The sequence below is a fragment of the Apus apus genome, chromosome 14 (assembly GCF_020740795.1).
Source record: "Apus apus isolate bApuApu2 chromosome 14, bApuApu2.pri.cur, whole genome shotgun sequence".
NCBI lineage: Eukaryota > Metazoa > Chordata > Aves > Apodiformes > Apodidae > Apus > Apus apus.
This window is the reverse complement of record NC_067295.1, coordinates 215,050-233,063: the sequence shown is the minus strand read 5'-3', so window position 1 is coordinate 233,063 and position 18,014 is coordinate 215,050. Positions and strand designations below refer to the sequence as shown.

The window sequence follows — 18,014 nt, the reverse complement described above, 5'->3', positions numbered from 1 at the left end:
CTATTAGCTGCCCAGGTGTCAGTGTGCAAAGCACAAAGCAGTAGGAACAAATGAACAACCCCTGCTGAGAGGGAAGCAGCTGAAATAACCATAAGGAAAATTCAGTGTTGAAAATACTCTGAACTTATTTCCGTTTTTTCAGGTCTACATTGAAAATAATTATTATTCTTACCAGCATTTGATTTAAAAGTTATTATAAAACTGAGACTATTGGTGATACTGTGTTAGCTTCCCCAAGGTGGGCATTAATGATAGAAAGTTGTGTATTTAACTAATGAGGCTGCAGATGGGACACAGGTACCCACATAGCTCCTAAAGTCCAGAAAGGGACTCTGGAAAGGCTCCAGGTATCCCTCAACTCAAGAGGAGAAAGGAGAAAAAAGGATGTCAGGGGTTGCTGCCCTGGTCAGTCTATTAAAAAAAAAAAAAAAAAAAATCAATAAATGCACTTCAAAATCTACCATGAGAACTTCAAACCCTGCATAATTTCTGCATCCTCAGCAAACTGCCTTCCACCCCTTCCCTGTCCGCTGATTCCAGTTCCAGAGAAGAAATTTCTTGTAAACAATCTGACAACACACAGACAGAATTGGCTTTGCACAAGCATACTCCTATCTCTTGCAAGCCTACAGAGATGGTGGCAAGTCTACGGAGAATCACAGAATCGTTCTGGTTGGAAGAGACCTTTAAGATCATCTAGTCCAACCATTAATCCAACTCTACCAAGTCCAGTGCTTAAACCGTGTTCCTAAGCACCACAACTTCAAGGGATGATGATTCAATCACCCCTGTGGGCAGCCCCTTCCAGTAAGTGACTGTGCATCCTAGACAGCAACAATTACAGTCAGTGCTTAGAAAAGACAAGAAAAAATGGTGAAGGATGAAATGCCACAAACGTACAAATTTATAACTACCTTTTCTTATTACCTTAGGATTTCCCCTTTCCTGTCCAGATTCCTTTTGGCCAAAAACAGGCACATTCTGAGCAACTTCAGGAACAAGGAAAAATCCCCACTTCTTGGAGCTAAGTGCTAGAGTTGCTTATCAGCTGGATACACAGAAGAAATGCCTGTACAGTATATAAATCACCTGTCATCATCCTTCCTGGAAAACTCATTATTATCATAGTCAAATAATTGTGATATCCACTGGTATAACTCCCACTAACATTAATCCTGATTAGTTCATCTGGTATTAATATGGATGTCACAAATACTTCCATGTGATTTTCCAGGCTTTTTGAATGCTTAAGACCACTCTGGTTTCTGCTTCCAGGAAAAAAAGCCGTTCATTCATCATCTGTAAGACAGTCAGGCACCAAAGTCCCAGGATTTATTAACTAAGCTGATCTCTTCCCTTAGGTCTACCAGTGTCATCTTCTTAGTGAAAAAAGTACCCTACCACTGTGCAAAAGCTCCTTGGTGTAGGGGGTTTGTGTTTTCATTGTTAGTTTGTGCACATTCCACAGTGCTGAGTGCAACATCAGTGATCAACAGTTAACAACCTGTGCACAATTCCAGAGTCTCAAAATCCACCTGATCTTTAGGGTCAGTCTCTAAAGGGAGGGGAGCAGCTGGGATTTCCTAAATGTGCTCTTTGTGTCTGTGCTCTCCCCTGGACAGGGTGCAGGACCAGTCTGCTGGCAGGTCCCAGGGGAACCTGGCACTTCACATCAGGCTGCGGCAGGAGCACAACTGCCCATGAGAGGCACGTTCTCCTGTAGTAACAAGAATGGGGATAACTGTCTGCTCAGCCCAGGCATCTCATCACAGAGCCAAGAGTTTACTACCAATCCCTTCAACACTCTTCTGCATTTCACTAGCTCTGCCTCAGACATGGCTGGAATATAAAGTACAATAATTCTACGTGAAAGAGTATCAGCTAATCCATGCTGCCCTCTTCAGGGGCTCTGACCAAATCATGGCCAGGGTGCAGCACCAGCCTGCTGGGCAGGGAATAATTTGGGATTGGTTTTCATAAAAAGGCACATCAAGGATTTCATTTTGGCAAAGACCAATTGCTTCTCAAAAGGGCATGCTTTTTCTATGGCACTAAATGTGCTCATCTTCAGCTCAGGCTCAGAAGAGCAAGGATCAGCTTTTCTTCTGGGAAAACATGCACCCAGGAATTGCAAAGGAAGATGAAGAGCAGGAAAGAAAGTTTTCCAGAGAATTTCAACTAGTTATGTTTCATTACAGAGCAAGAATTCACCGCAATGAGGCTGTGTTTGAGAGATGCAACCCATCCAGGAAGGTCAGTCTGGCACGGGCTGCAAAGGCCTGCCAGTAACGCTGCCTCAAAGGGTTTAACTTCTTCCCATTACACAAAAGGAAAAGCTAGACCTATCCTATCCAAAGCAGCTATCTGGAGGCAAGCTTTGGCACATTTCAGGGATTGTGTTTATAGTCCAATGATGTTTGAATCTTTCGCTCCTATCTGCCACCCAGGGACATCTTTGCATTTTGCTTTTATTTATCACCAAAGTCTATTCTTGTTCCAGCCCACAGAGGCAACTGAGCAGGGTTTCTTTATTTTTCATTCCAGAGGATTATTACTTATGTTGAACCCATTTGTGCCTAACAGAGATTTAAGATGTAGTTCCCCAGGAATTCAGATGTTATTTAAAGTTCTTTTCCAATATCCAATTTGCCTTTTATTTATTTAGGGAGCTATTTCAGCAAGAACCTTGCTGTTGAGAGACACCATGACTTGTTTACAGCACTGGTCCTGAAGGCAGCCAGGAGCTGGGGGATTCAGGCAGGCAGCAACATTACACATTAGTGATTACAACAGAGAATATAACAGTAAATAAAAGCAAATAAAATAATCATAAAAGACGAGGGAGGAAAAGGAAACATAGATTGGGAAAAACATGCTGGTGCTTAGGATAATCACAGTGCAGGGACTGGAGTATGCCCCTGAGCAAGCACTTCCCAGCCAGACATCACCTCACTTCAGAGCAGGTCTCCCCGTGCATGTTGTGGTGGTTTATGTGGCTGCTAGCCAGGCTGGCACATCACCTCTAGAGGCCATCTGCCAGGCCTGCACCGACAGGATGGCTCCTGGACCACCATTCAGCAGAAAGGCTTGTCTGCCTGCCCCAGAGCATGGGGCTGGTAACTCCCAGCAACAGACTCATTAACTCCTGACTCTGCCCCAGACATACTGTGAAGCCCTGGGCAAGCCTCTTCATTTTCTCTGCTGTCAAAGGTCCTGAGTGACAATGACACTTCCCTTCTCACTGTTTCACAAGAAAGTGACCAACAAACAGCACCAACAAGCTACATTCTCCTTGACTGTAAGGGCTTCTGAACAAGCATTAAGAAGATACATCCATGCCCCAGACACAAAGTAGCTGCCAAGTATTCCCACTGCTCTTAGTTTCCCTTGGTCTTACCCTCTGGTGATTGAAATTGTGTCACATTTAGTCACATGACTTCAAGCACTCCTGAAAGAACTTGACACCAATTCCTCCCGCACCCCGCACTGTCTCCAGGTTTTCCCTGGTTAGGTGACAGTGACCGTGCACAAGGGGTTTTCACAAGTGCCAGCGTTGACAAACCCTGGGAATATTCAGCCAAATGTTCCCATGAAATCCTGCCTGAAAGCTGCAGTGAGCTGCACAAGACAGCTGCATACCCACTACGAGGCGTGTGCCAGAAAGGTGGGGGTGGAGCAGCAAGGGGAAGGCGAGCACACCTCCCAGCTGCATGACTGCTCCTCCTGCAGGGGCTCAGCTCCCTGGCTCTGGGATGCCCATCCACAGCTCTGCCCACGGCAACGGGCTCTTCATCCGTCTCCTGCTCTTAATGTGCCCTGCCACGGGGACTCACAAAACCAGCTCCAAAACAAGGGGGTCAGCTCCACACTCAGAATAGCAGCACAGGTGCAGCAGACTGAAAAAGCACATGTAACTTGGGAGCCATTTGTCACAGACTTTGTCTAATTTCTCAGAGTGAAGAAGACAGAAGAATACAGGATTCATCACTTTAAATTCTATATAGTGACAAACCAGCAAGTGCATTTAACAACTGAAATATATTTTACAGACAGTAATGGATACTGTTAAACTGTAACCTAGTACTTGGATTATCAGAGGCAGAGCCTATCAGGTTTTGATTTTGTATTAAAGTTGTTTTTTTTTCCATCTGTTGGAAGTGGCTCTTTGTGATTTCACAGGGCATTACACTTTATGTGTCTCATTTGCTGCACCCAAAGGTATTTCATTCTTCTACATTAAAAAAATACCTTGGGATGCTGGCTAAGCCTTCAGCTTTCCAGAACACACTGTTCCATGTCTGCCTCCATCCCAGCAGTTACCTTCTTTGAATGTCTAATTTATCCATACATATATGTATATAATGTAATTCACATTTCATATTGCAGTGTCACAAAGAGGATTCTATCTCTATCTCATTGTGCCAAATCCACCATCAGCAGCCCAGCTTCCACCACATTTGTCTGGAAGGGACACATCTGATCTCTGAAGCACACATTGAGCTGTATCAGTGCTCTTGCTTTCCTGTGCAATACACACAGGTGGAGAAACAGGAAACTACATCAAAGTTGGTTTTGCTCTAGATGTCATGGAGGTGCATCCTGCACACACAGATACAGGAGGGCATGCTTTCACTCTCATGTTAATCTCTCTTTTTTTTTTCTTTTAAGGTAAAGTACAGGCCATTCTAGCTGAGTACCCCCATGCCAAAGCAGGGCTGCCTCTTTGCAGAGGATCATCCCAATCATGTCACCATGACTACCATCCAGTACAAGTACCATCACAAGAGCCACTTGCAAATACATCACCTATCTTTCCTTTAAAACCACCAACCAAACACCAGCAACATTTCCCAAGTAGTAACCCTGGCGCCCCATTTTTCCCAAGCTCTCAATGCCTCTAGCTCCCTGCACACCTGCCCTTTCTACAATTGTCACTATATTGCATTGGCTCAGACATTGTTGTCATTATATCTTTATTCTGAAGGATCTTGCTGCAAAGTAAATTTGGGGAGTAGTGTTAGCAGTAGCTTAGTATATTGCTGAACCTAAGCTTCTTGTTGGGTCTTCCCCAATTGCAGGAAGCTGCATTATTGTTTTACAAAGCTGTTAATGGCGCTGATGGCTTGGTGGGTGGTGTGAACCTGCTGTGCACCAAAAGTAGCAAAAGCAGAGCAGGGGCTGTGTCCTGCAGAGCTGTGCTACCTTATGCACTGCCCCTTCAGAGCACTACTGCAGTCCACAGGTTCCAAACGTGAGCTGTGTGTAAAACACAGCTAGGCGACTCTGGTGAAACTTCCATGATGATGCATATCACATTCCTTTTAAAACCATTACGGAGAGGATTCCCAGAGCAGAGGAAGCTGCACAGCATTTTCACAGTTTGTTAGAACATGGAGGGATCCAGAGTGCCTGCTGCTTTTCTCATCCTCACTGCAGTGACACAGAAGGTTCTCACCCCCTAGAGCTCCAGCCTGCTTGAACTAGAGAGTTGCACATAAATATATGGAGAAATGTGGATGGAAACACACCCTAACTTTTCTGTTAATTCTCCTCACCATGGCAAGCAGCTTCACATTTCCAGAGCACAACCACAGCGTGACCTGCCTTTGCAGGATGCCAGGCACTCCAGCCCCTGCCAGCCTCTCTGAATGCTCTGAGGAACTGTGCTCTCACCAGCACCATACAAGGGGGGTACACACCTGCTCAAGAAAATTAAAATCCAAAATTCCTCTCAATATCAAGTACATCTTGGAACTGGTCAGGTGGAGGCAGCAGAGCAGCAAGTGCTTCTGCCACTGCAGCAAGCAATCATCTGCAATCTGCCCATATGGATAAAGAAAAAACTGCCCAGTCCGAGAAGGACAGAGGACAACACTCAGAAGCAGCCCGATTCCTGCTGGGCACACACAGAGCCACAGAGTGCAGCTGCAGTTCTGCTGCCATGACTCAGGCAGTGACACCAAGCTATATACAGAGAAATGCTGGGCATCACAGGCAAAACGGAGAAGTTCCTCTTGATTTGTTCCTCTCCTACACTTTCTCACAACCTCCAATATTATTACAGTGACACACACACAACACCAGAGAATGTAATTGCTGTAGTGATTACTTACAGCCATTACATTAAGCTTTAAAATGTGCCTTTCAAATTGAACAATGTTTTTTCAAAGTCAACAGCTGGTTCACAGCTTGAAAGCAACAGTTAAGATAAATTAAATAAAAAGGGTAATAAAATCACAGACTAAATTTAATTTCTGAAGCACATGCAAACTCCAGCAAAGACTTTAAAATCTTTTAAAAGCATACACAGAAATAAAAGTCAATACAACCAATAATTACATTGTGCTCATTAATAAGAATGTGATGTATGAACACATAAATGTGTACACTTCTAAATACGCTTAAAACAGAGCACAAAAACAAATTAATGCAGCATTTATAGCCCTAGCCTGGGGGATAAATCAAACAGAAGTTTCAAATGAGATTTGCAAATCTTAGAAGGAAGAAAAAAAAGTTTCTATATATTCTTCCTCTTAAGGCACATATATATATAAAGCGTGGTTAATGGAAGTGACACTTCCCTGTCCTTAGGATAACAAGGTGATCTGGTTCACAATGAGCACAACACCAGGAGACTTTACCAGTTCTTGAAATGCATTACCGGAACAACAGGCAAGACATTTTTTTGAGTGTCTGACCTTGTTTAAATGCCAAGAGACTTTCTCTGGCCTGATACTCTGTTTGCTGTTGGGAAAGCACTACTCACAATGCCTATGGCCTCTGCTCAGCTAGCGATGAAGTGCAGAAGCGACACGCCCATTTGGATGAGGCAGAGAAATGTAAAGGACCCGTGCCCTTGGATTTCTCCCTCCCCGCTGTCAGAAAAGGTTTCCACCTACCACACCATTCCAAACGGGCCGACAAACAACCAAGCTGTCTCAGACTTTGCCTCCAACCTTTGTGTTGTTGATCAGCTCCCTCATCATGTGGAATCTTGCCTAGTCTAAAACTAAAACTCCTACCCAGGGTCCAGCTGAGACAACAGAAAGAGTACTGACTGCTGTGAAGATTTTTTTAAGATTTAAAGATTTTTTGTTTCTTTCAACATTGAAGGAGCTGTCTGAACATGTTTGCATATATGAAAGAGATTCAACCTGATGTTAAGCAAAAAAAGTTGTAACTAAAATTTAGAAATAGTCTAATTTACATAATTTCCATCCAGCAAAGGTACCTATGGCTACATATGTAAGCAACACCAACTGTGTTTCAGTTCCATCTCAGCACTGACACATGTTCCAGAACGATTTTACATCATGCTTTGGGGAAAATAAGTGTTTTCCAGTGATTTCTGAAAGTAGAACTGTTATACTCTGCTTCAGAAAGAACACTGTGTGTCCTACACACACTGCAGTGAATTGCACTCCAAAGTGCCATGCAGAATGTCACCTTATCTCGCTTGAAGTTATTCCATCTAGTAATATCAGAGAAATCATGACAATATGTTGCTCTCCATGGAAGTGCATGACAGCACTATTTGTGAGACCTGGCAGCTGCCACTCTCAGCAGAGCAGATGGCAGGGATAAAAACACAATGCAGGAACAGGTTGACACAGGCATATCTGTCACTGCACTTTCACTGTACACTTCCACTCAGCTCCAAGATACACCTGAAATGCATGGCTGTGCTGCTCTCCAGCAGGGAGACCTTGCTTATCTGAGGAAAATAACTCTTGTGTAACAATTAATTCTGTACACATTATTAATTGGAATCATTCATCTCCTGTCCACAGGAGCAGAAAAGGCAGCCAGGAAAGACATTACAGTCTGTAAAGTCTTAGAGCTTAGTACTTTTGTTCCTGCAGAGGGAGAGACAACCATTTGTCCCCTGTAATGGAAGACCAGGGTCAGCCATGATAACAAACAATCTCATGGCAATCACCAATTTATTTATGCTTCCATCCCAGGACCAGAGGGCAGATTACCTTCCATTTTCACTTTTTTCTTTTTTTAACTTCTTGGATCAAGGGGGCAGGGCACCGGGCAGCCATTAGATGTGTAAAATACTCATGGAAGGAACTAGCCAGCCTCTCCTGGAAGCAGAACCATCACCCAGGCACAGAAGGCTGGGCAGCAGGCTTCCCCAGCCCCCTGCCCAGGCCGGAGGGACCCTAACAAGGCAGGGCTTGGCTAGGAGAGGCCTGCACAGGCCACGAGCCTCCTGCTGCTGCAGACAGGAGGGCACCGATGGAACGCCCTGCAGCACACACGTCAAGGAAGTCATAGGGCCCTGCTGGGGTTTATATTCTTGGGGCATTTGATCAGTTGTCATCACTTTTGGCCTTGGCTCCCACACTCCTTCACAGATCAAATAACCGCTTCCCCTGTTCGCTAATTCCAACAGCTGGTTATTACTCACCCAACTCCTGCTATACTCGCCTGGGGAAGAATCATAAATAAATGTGTACAAGCAAGCAGATGCTGTCATTTTAAAATGTGATCCACCTAGTAAAATGTCCTACTTAGGATTCAAGTGGTGAATCACTGAGCATGTGTCTTGATGTCATTTTAATAAAATCCAAAAACAATTGCAGGACTTCGTTCATTAATTCAAATTAGTAAATTAGGAAGGACTTATAAAACTGAGTATTACTACAAATAAATAAGTTCTGAACAAGCCAAACACCTGTTCTTTCCAATGAAGAAAAAGGCAAGATACAGAGCATTTTATTATATATTTGGTGTAATTAATGACTTTTCCACCAGTGGCAGAAAACGATGACTATTAACAGAAAAGAGAAATGCATACAGTTTAACAGACCCTATTATCCCTCTTATTTTTTTCCCTATTTAATTTTGTTGTTGTTTTTTTTAACTAGGTAATTTCTTTCTGAATGTCAATGATAACAGAAAGTGAGCTGTCTTGAGCATATTAAAAAAATTCACAAAACACAGAAAAGAAAAAGTGCTTTACAGACTATACCACAGAAAGCAGCAGGGAAAAAAATCTTGGTGCCAACTTTTCCTCCATGTTTTAAAATGTACATATTTCTGAAAGGTTAGGCAGATTGGCTGCCAAGATCCTTAAAAAATTTACTTCTGATAAAAGCAGCACAAGTTTCAATTATGCTGGCATAATCCAGAGATTTCACATCAGTTTCTGCAGGTCACACAGGTGACAATCATCTTTGTTAATTGGCAGCAGGAGTTAAATTATCTCTTGTTGACTCAGAATGGAAACATCTAGCACTGAAGTCACTCCCTACCTTGGTCAGACAGCTCACAACAAAAAAATACCCACATTAGTTTGCAGACACTTCAAAAATAGTGCCCATGCACTGCAAGGTTAATTAGTCTTGTAGCAAACTTCAGCATTTGTGTTATCTGTTGGGTTTTTTTGGTTGGGTTCTTTTCCCAGTAAAGACAATTTCACCAAATTGCTGAAATGCAGCATGATGAGATTTTAGTGAATTTAACTACAAGACTTAACACACACCTGAAAACCTATCTTTATTAGCTTAGCAGATAAACATCTCGGCTCTTTTAAGATTAGTGATGCTGTATCAGCATCCAAGCCGTTGTACCAAAATATGACTAACTAGAAATATCTGTCTTCTGATGTACTCTCAAAGAGAAACACTGAAACTCTCTGAATGCCCAGAAACTACTGGTTCTTCGCAACAGTAAAACTGATAAGGCTTATCATGGCCTTAATGCCCCATCACTGTGCTAGAGGTTACATGTTCCAAACTTGATGTTTATTTTAAATAACAGAAAGAAAATCCCAATCTTCAAAACATAAATATTCCTAATATTTGAACTAAAAAAACTATGACTGAGCAAGAATTTACCAACTTGAAGAGGAATAAAAGTTAATATAAATGGCAATAAAAATTGGACAGTCCATAAGCAAAATACTAGCAACACTTGCTAACTTCATAAATTACAAATCTTGAACACAAGGTCTAACCAGAAGTTTTCCTTGCCAGTTAAATACTTTATCTTTTAGCAGCATATATTAACATTTAGCAATCAAGGAGGGGAAAATTCTAGATGAAGGTGCTAACTTCACACAGTCACAGGACAAATTTAAGGTGCCAAAAGAAAGGCAGTTAGAAGACAGAAAATAGATGGGCCAACACGATATGCTAAAGTAGCAAGTCTGAAGTGTGACAGAAGAGAAAATAATTCAAATAAGACAGTTGGGGAGTGGGGTGGAGGGGAGACACAAGCAGCAGCAGCAATAGAAGGACTCAAATCAGCCCTTTTATTTCAAAAGCACTAGTGACTGAACGTGAGACGAAGAAGACTGGCTGTTCTCTCAGTATGAAAGGTGATTAATTTAACTTCTGCATATAGGACACATGTCTTAAGCACATATTTCAAATATGCAGCTTAAATCACCAAAAGGACATTGCCTCAAGCAGCTCCCATCCCTGGTGTTTCCAGGTGCCTCTCGTGTTACTCAGATCAGCACAAAAGGCCCCAGATAGGATTTCTTTCCAATGCTTAAATCAACACTGATTAGACTACCTCCCACTCTTCCAGGAATAATAATCTGCTTGTTAATAGCTGTCCCACTTCTGCAACAGAGGAATTTTTGAAGTGAAACAGCTATCTTTCTCATACTATCACAGCATGGTTAACATGTAAGCTACAGAAACAATAGAAAGAAATCTAGATGGTATTTGTACATTGACCTTCAATGCAAACAGCTGCACCAATCATACAATTACTGCACTCCAGTAGGCTCGCCAGTCAAGGGCCCAAATTACGCTCCCCAGACCGAGTTTTGGTGACACTACACAGCTCACGGAGACCTGGGCGACAGCTTCACAGAGCCTTTAACACAGCAACAAACCAGCAGTGCCACCAGAATTAATCGCTCCCCTCTCCTCACCCACTCAAACCCTCGACCGCCCATCTCTTGACACGGTTACGTGGTGAACCAGGGGATAAGACTCATCTGGGCTGGCTGGTTACGTGGCTGCACGAAGACTTGTAGCAGCGCCAGGGCACGAGTGCAAGGAAAGTTTAAGCGAGACCGCTCCATGCCCAGCGGCGCCCTGCGCCCCGGCCCAGCGACCCTCCTGCCACCAGACGTACCGACACAGCGGCTCGGGAGCGCGGCGCCTGACGGACACACGGACACACGGACACACGGACAGGCCGCCAGCGCCGGCCCGCGCCGCGCTCCGCCACTTGCAGCCAACGCGCCTCCCGCAACCGCCGGGGCGGAGCCGCGGGCGGGCCCGGCCCCGCACAGCGCGCAGGCTCGGTCTGAGCCGGGCGGGCCCCGCCGGGCCTGCCCCCCGCCCCCCGGCCCGGCCCTGCCCCCTGCCCGGCCCCCGGCCCGGCCCGCAGGCCGCGCCGGCCGAGCCCTCATGGCGGTTCCCGGCTCGGAGGGCCGGGCCGCAGGCCCCGCGGCGGGCGACGCGCTGTGGGCGGAGGTGCGGGCGCTGCTGCCCGGCACCGAGGAGGGTCTGACCTTGGCGCTGAGCGGCGAGGTGGACGACTGCGTCCAGCCGCTGCTGCGGCGGGCCCGCCGGCTGCTGTACGGCGCGGAGGGGCGGCCCCGCGAGGCGGCGGCGCTGGGCCGCATCGGGGACGTCTTGCGCGACTACTCCTGGGAGAAGCTGAACGCGGGGCCGTGGCGGGAGGTCAGCAAGGCCTGGCGCCAGGTCTACACCTACGGCTGCCTCTTCGGGGCGCTGGCCCAGGTGGCCGCCGGGCACCCGCTGGCCGCCGCTGTCCGCCTCTGCGACCTGGGGCTGCTCATGGGCGCCTCCGTCCTGGACAACGTCCTGGCCCGCCTGGTCCGCGTCCTGCAGGGCAGGATGCCCCGCGCCGCCGCGGGCCGCGCCGAGGTACCGCCCCGAGGAGCCCCTCCCCGGCCCCGCCGCCGCGCTCCCCTTCCGCGCCCCGGTGCTCCGGCCGCTCCGGCGGGGCCGAGGCCCGGCGAGCAGCGGTGGAAGGAGCCGGTCTGTGTTGCAGAGGGCCCGGGCAGAGCCCCCGCCAGCGCCCGCGGTGCCGCCGGAGGACGCGCTCCCGCACCTGCGCTGCCCTTCGCTGGAGCATTTCAGAGACAACTACCTGATTCCGCAGAAGCCTGTGGTCTTAGAGGGCATTATTGACCACTGGCCATGTATGAAGAAGTGGAGGTGAGACAGAAGTTTTTCCCCTATCCTGGCAGGGACAAGGCTCGTTTTCCGTGCCAGGTGTCTCCGTGCTCAGCAGAGCAGTCAGAGGCCTCCGCAGGCGGCGGGTGCCACGGGGAGAAGTCCCTGGGGAGGCGCGGGCCGCGCGCCGGGCCCGCCGGTGCCGGTGCCGGTGCCGGTGCCGGTGCCGGTGCTGGCCCGGGAGGCCGCGCGGGGCTGTGCCCGCCGCCCCGGGCAGCTGCTGAGCTGGGAGCTGGCGGGGAGCAGGCGCTGCCGGCTGCTCCCGGAGCTGCCTGTGTCCCAGGTCTGTGTCACACACGGATCAGTGATTTTTACATCTTGGGCCTTGCTGATGACGTGTGCAACGGATTCAGGAGTGAGCAATAACGCTGCACTGCCGAGATTTCCAGTACTGATAACTGAGGATCTGTGAGATAAAGCTCATGCTTCCTTAGAAAAGGGGAAAAAACACTTGTGCTTAGAGCAACTGCTTTCATTCCACAGCCAAAGGTAAAACTGACATTGAACACACTTGTTATTTCATAGGGGTTGTGGGGTTTTTTTGCAGGAAGGTGTGCCACTGCTTAATGTCAGTGCTTTAAAAAGATAAACTTCATTTAATCAATATTGTCACTGGAGAGGTGTATACCATCTTTCAAAGTAATTCCTCTGGCTTTAGGGAGGATGGGTATTATTGGCACCTGTATACAGAATTTGGCAGGGACAGAGAGTTGATGTAGCATTATTGATAAAAAGATATAATATTTTATTTAGCAAATGTAGCAGTAGGCAGTGAGAAGATTTGCCATACCAGTAGTTAGGTGAGGCAAGGTTTTAAAACAAAACAGACATTTGTGGCTTTGTGCATACACGAACTTGACTGCTTGTTTCCTTGCTGCTTGTGTCCTTTTCTGTTACTTTTTTTCTCTGGTCTGTTGGTTTTAGAGAGAAGAAACTCATGCTCATGGAGTTGTATTACTCTAAAAGATTGGGTTTTCTTTATTTCCTTATGCTCGATGAGAAGAGCAGTATGAAAGGGTAATAGAGCTTTCTTTATTTCAGTGTGGACTATTTTTGTCAAGTCGCAGGGTGCCGCACAGTCCCCGTGGAACTGGGTTCCCGGTACACAGATGAGGAATGGTCTCAGAAGCTCATGACTGTCAGTGACTTCATCAACCAGTATATTGTGAATCAGGTCGGTCACTTGTGTTTCATCCCCAAATCCTGCAGGTGTTACTGGCACAGATTTTCTGCTTAGAACAAACATGCTTAGAGGCGATGCCAAGGGAGGGGGTGTGCTATAAGCACAACTCTGTTTTAAAGATTTGACATATTTTCAAGATCTGAAGCTACAAATAGTTATTGCAAAGGTAGCTAGGTTTGATTATTTTTTTCATATATAATTAAATGTACAGCAGCTGGAATTTGATTAATAGATACCTTCTGCAGCAAAAGCTTGAATGGTGGAGTCTAAGGACAAGGAATCCTCAGCCAGCAGTTTTGTTCCTCTCATTTATTAAACTGCTTAATGAGAGCTAGAATCAAGATCCAAATTCATGTGTCACCAGTAAAAATATTAAAAAGTTGATTCACAGTTGCATGTCCTTTCTCAGCTGAGGATCTGAAGCCCTCATTTCTGTTTTGTAGTCTTCTGGTAGGAAGGACCATGTGCCTTTGCAAATTGTCCTGTGGTACAGCCTGGAATAGAATGTTGAGATGCTTGCAGGGAGTGAAGGTGAACTGGTGTGTGTTCCAGCAGGGTCTAGCTATAAAGGTGCAGAGTGTTGTCACAGGATGGACAGCAGAACGGTCCAGACTCTGAAAGATTATCACTAGGCTTCTTCCAGACTCTAGAGCTAATTAATTTGTTGATTGTGAGGATATATCTACACTTAAAATTTCAGCGTAGTTCTAAGTTACTATTTCAGAAGACCCCCTGTATAGTGGGGAGGAGACAACTGTTGAAACAAATCTAGTACTCTGAAGTAGGGCATTGGAAATGGATGTTACTAATAAGTAAATTAACTGACTGGGAAGTCCTACCCTGTATGTCACTATGCTTTTTTGTCTTTCTCTGCTGTAATTTCAGAACAGTGTGGGATATCTTGCTCAGCACCAGCTTTTCGATCAGGTAAAACTAAGCAAATGTTTTCATCTTTCTGCAGTCACATGTTCCCCTTGTAGCACAAGTCAGCTCTACGGGATGGAAGGGCACATGAAGAATTCACAGTATTTCTTATATTTCAGTTCCCACCACTTGAAGGAACAGAAGGAGGGGTTTGTTCCATGTGGCTCCAAAGGCATGGAAACAAAAGCCTTTTGGGGGTGAAGACTTTCAGCCTTAGGACTGTTTCGGTACCTATGTAGCATTTCCCCAAAGGACATGTAAGTCAGGGAGGAGATTTGGACAGGAAACAGTCTTCAGTGGTGATATGTTCACCATACTCTGAAATGTCTTTCCAATTAACCAGAGATTAGGTTGGTGGGAAATGTAAGAACGAATCTCACAGCATATAGCTAAGCATGTAAAACATCACCTGCCCCTTTCCAAGAACAGCAAACACGCTTATTCTTGTGGGTTTCTCTGGTTTCTGCTGAAGCAAAGGGAAGAGTAAGAAACCCCTTTCTTTCTCCCAGTTCTCCTTCCAACAAAATCTGCTTGCTAGGACAGAAAGTGCAAGGACATTTCCTGCAGACTCTCAGTAGTTCTGCCTTTGCTGGACAAGCAGGTCATTTATTTTCTTTGTGTCAAGCTTTGTTCCTCTGTTCTGTGAATTATATATGTTTGACAAGTCAGCACTTACCCTTTTTAATGTTTATTTCTTTATGGGAGTAGATCCCAGAATTGAAAGAGGATATCAGTATCCCTGACTACTGCTGCCTGGGAGAAGGGGAAGAAGATGAGATCACCATTAACGCCTGGTTTGGTCCCAAGGGCACAATCTCGCCTCTCCATCAGGATCCCCAGCAAAATTTTCTAGCCCAGGTCTGTATTCTACTTACTCTACACATGCCATTAGTGCTATAGCTAGAAAAAATGTTTGTGGTGCACAAATGTTAGAGACAAGGGCAGCAGGCAGCTTGATGAACAATTGGAGGATAGAAAATAAGCAGATACTATTTTGCTATTCTACTGCATTTATCACTACTGCAACCTAATACTCAATGCACTCTTGTAGGCCACAAGTGCTCCCCATCGAGATAGACCATTACTTATCCTCGTTTTACAGATGATAAATTGAAATCAAAAGAAGCAGCTTTTCCTAGGTCACACAAGGAATTTGTAACAGAGCTGGGAACAGCCTGGATCCCATCATAGTGTACCAAGAAACTTTCTTTTCTGCAACTGCAGGACTTTGGGGTAGACTTAGGTGCATACTTTTAGTGCAGAGTAACACAGTTCTGGGGCCCTTTGTGGGGAGCACTGTCCATGCCCAAAACATATTCCTGGTGCAAATGGCAATTTTACATCTTCAAACACTCGGGTTTTTTCTTACTGGAAAGTGATCACCATTTCTTCCTTCGTCCCATTAGACTCTTAAAAAAAATCTAACTTACACTTTCAAATATTTTCCAGCAGGATCATGGCATTGAATACTTTCTACTATGGGTTGAGCCTTAGTATGTCTGTCCCAAACAGTTTTGTCTTGCTAACCTATGTTCTCACTTGGAACTGAGGTTTAATTCAGGCCTTCCTACACCAGATGTTTGTGACTGCTGTGCAGTTGTACTGTGTTCCTCTTCCCTGGTAACCCCCCTGATGCACACACAGAGCTGCATTCAGGAAGAGAAGAATCCTACTATGCACACTGTGTAAAACTTGCTGACAATTTTTTGGGGTGAAAGTCCATTATAAGAGTTCTTGAACTGGGAGCAATACTTTGCTATCAAACTTCAGAACTTGAATTCTTCTGCCTGAAGAGAGTATTTGCCAGTGCTGTAAAAGACTGTACTTTGAATAGCAAGTGATCGACAGTTTTCATTTTCAATTAAAACTGCCCTGCCTCTTTATGCCATTTAAACTGTGGCTGTGGAGTGCAGGAAGGCACAAGTAAAAGTAACCAAGTGGAAGGATCCCCAGTGGCAGGGTGGCAGCTGCTGCAGAGATCATAGCATTTCCCTGAGGTAGCAAACCAGTTCCTAGGGGTGCAGGCTGGTGGCCATGAGCTGTGCTCTCAACCTCACATTGCACAGGGCCCTGACCCAGCAAGTACTGGGGTTGGTCAGAGTATGGGTGACTCTTTCATGGGCAAATACGGTCATGCCTGGGCCGTGAAGAAAACTTGAATCCTGGCACAAGCACCATGAATCTTCACCCTGTGCCTCCCATGGGCATCCCACTGGTATCACTGCAGCATCAGCCTCTTGTTTCTTCTGCCACTTCATTATCTGCACTGACAACTTGCAGATCAGTGCAGTGTTCAGGTCAGTCCACCTACCTTATGAACTCTAGCCTTTCAATTAAGCACGCCAGTGAAAGACCTAATTTATTAATGGCACAGGAATAAGAGCTAACAGAGTTTGTGGAAGCTTAGCAGTCACACTGCTGGTACCTCTGACTGCTGATGTGACCTGCACAGAAGATGCAATCTCTTTATTCTCAGCTCTTCTAACTGCTTATAGCCATGTAGAGCCCAAATGCCACTGTATAAATTGGGTGCCTTGAACTTTGAATTGAGAGTAATTTGGTTGAAGAAATTTTCTGGTATTTCAAATTCTTACCTGCTCCAGGGGAACAGGCACTTGAATTCCAATAGTCTTATTTTTTTTTTAACTTCTTTTTGTAGCAGTGTCTATTTATCACCAACAAAGATAATGGTATTGCTTGTATATTTTACCTGATCCAGTACTGTGTAGGTTAATGACAGATACATTTATTGTGCCACATGCAGGTGTTTGGAAGAAAGTATATCCGTCTGTATTCACCACAAGATTCCGAAAACCTGTACCCACATGAAAGCCACATTCTTCACAACACTAGTCAGGTAAATAGTTGCCTGAAATTTTAATATCAATTTTTTAAATACTTATATATTTTAATGTTACTTTATCAAGTCATATTTGAGTAAGGACATGCTACTAATGATTGTTTTGGTTTTTTATAGGTTGATGTGGAAGATCCTGACTTAATTAAGTTCCCCAATTTCAGGAAGGCTGCGTTTCAGTCCTGTGTTCTGATGCCTGGACAGGTTCTGTTTATTCCAGTTAAATATTGGCACTATGTACGATCGCTCGATATCAGCTTTTCTGTCAGTTTCTGGTGGTCATAGCTCTGAACCTCACATAAAGTCTGTAATAGCAATTAAAAATCAGGACAAGTAGCATCTGTCGTCTTCTCAAAAGATAATTATTTTTAAGCATGAGAATGTTCTTCCCCATCCAGAGGTTAGAGGTGGATTTTAAAAAAAAAAACAACAAACCACACCAAAACCCCGCAAACTCTTGTGTCAACATGGTGACAGGATCTGGATGGACAAACAGAAAGAAGATGCTACAGCTGCTTTATTTTTGTGGGTGTTTCTTATGGGAACCTCTCATAAAGACCATGTTGGGTCAACACCTTGTACGCCTGTGTACATTGCCAGGAGCCTGCTGCAGATTCTCTTTGGAACCTCAGGGTATTGGTTCCTTCTGCTTGGATTTAATAACTGTAAAAACTAGAGTTACATCAACAATGAGGGATGGTGCTACCCAAAGGTTCAATCTTTTTGAAAAAACCTGACATGAAGCAAGGCTAGTCTCCTGGATGGAAAAAGATGCTAGTGTTAAGGCCTAGGAAGAGAATTAATTGTAGTTAATCCATAGTTTAATTGTAGTTAAAGAAACTGAAGTTTAATCATACTGTGATTAACCATCAGC

General features: G+C 45.1%; 1 protein-coding gene and 1 long non-coding RNA gene across 5 annotated transcripts in view; one reads left to right on the top strand and one right to left on the bottom strand.

Moving 5' to 3' along the window:
• LOC127390301 (uncharacterized) overlaps positions 1 to 11,564 on the bottom strand; it is a 74,946-nt gene extending 63,382 nt beyond the window's left edge. The window contains exon 1 of one of the 4 annotated variants that reach the window (XR_007890840.1): positions 11,486 to 11,564. This is a non-coding gene — a long non-coding RNA (uncharacterized LOC127390301). Of the gene's footprint in view, positions 1 to 11,103; positions 11,239 to 11,485 lie in introns of those variants that run through there. The other 3 variants (XR_007890841.1, XR_007890842.1, XR_007890839.1) reach the window with 3 other exon arrangements.
• On the top strand, positions 11,339 to 17,479 carry KDM8 (lysine demethylase 8). Its single transcript, XM_051631656.1, has 7 exons — positions 11,339 to 11,864; positions 11,992 to 12,158; positions 13,218 to 13,350; positions 14,245 to 14,286; positions 14,992 to 15,141; positions 17,048 to 17,140; positions 17,261 to 17,479. Exons 1-7 carry the CDS (start codon positions 11,382 to 11,384, stop codon positions 17,423 to 17,425), a joined length of 1,233 nt encoding a protein of 410 aa, XP_051487616.1. The 5' UTR covers positions 11,339 to 11,381; the 3' UTR covers positions 17,426 to 17,479.
• Positions 17,480 to 18,014: the final 535 nt, after the last annotated feature.

Excerpts from the sequence above, each read along its gene's own strand:
- KDM8 (XM_051631656.1), top strand. The coding sequence starts at position 11,382 with ATGGCGGTTCCCGGCTCGGAGGGCCGGGCCGCAGGCCCCGCGGCGGGC. Across the intron at positions 12,159-13,217 it reads CCATGTATGAAGAAGTGGAG|TGTGGACTATTTTTGTCAAG; the intron begins GTGAGACAGAAG and ends TCTTTATTTCAG. Across the intron at positions 13,351-14,244 it reads ACCAGTATATTGTGAATCAG|AACAGTGTGGGATATCTTGC; the intron begins GTCGGTCACTTG and ends CTGTAATTTCAG.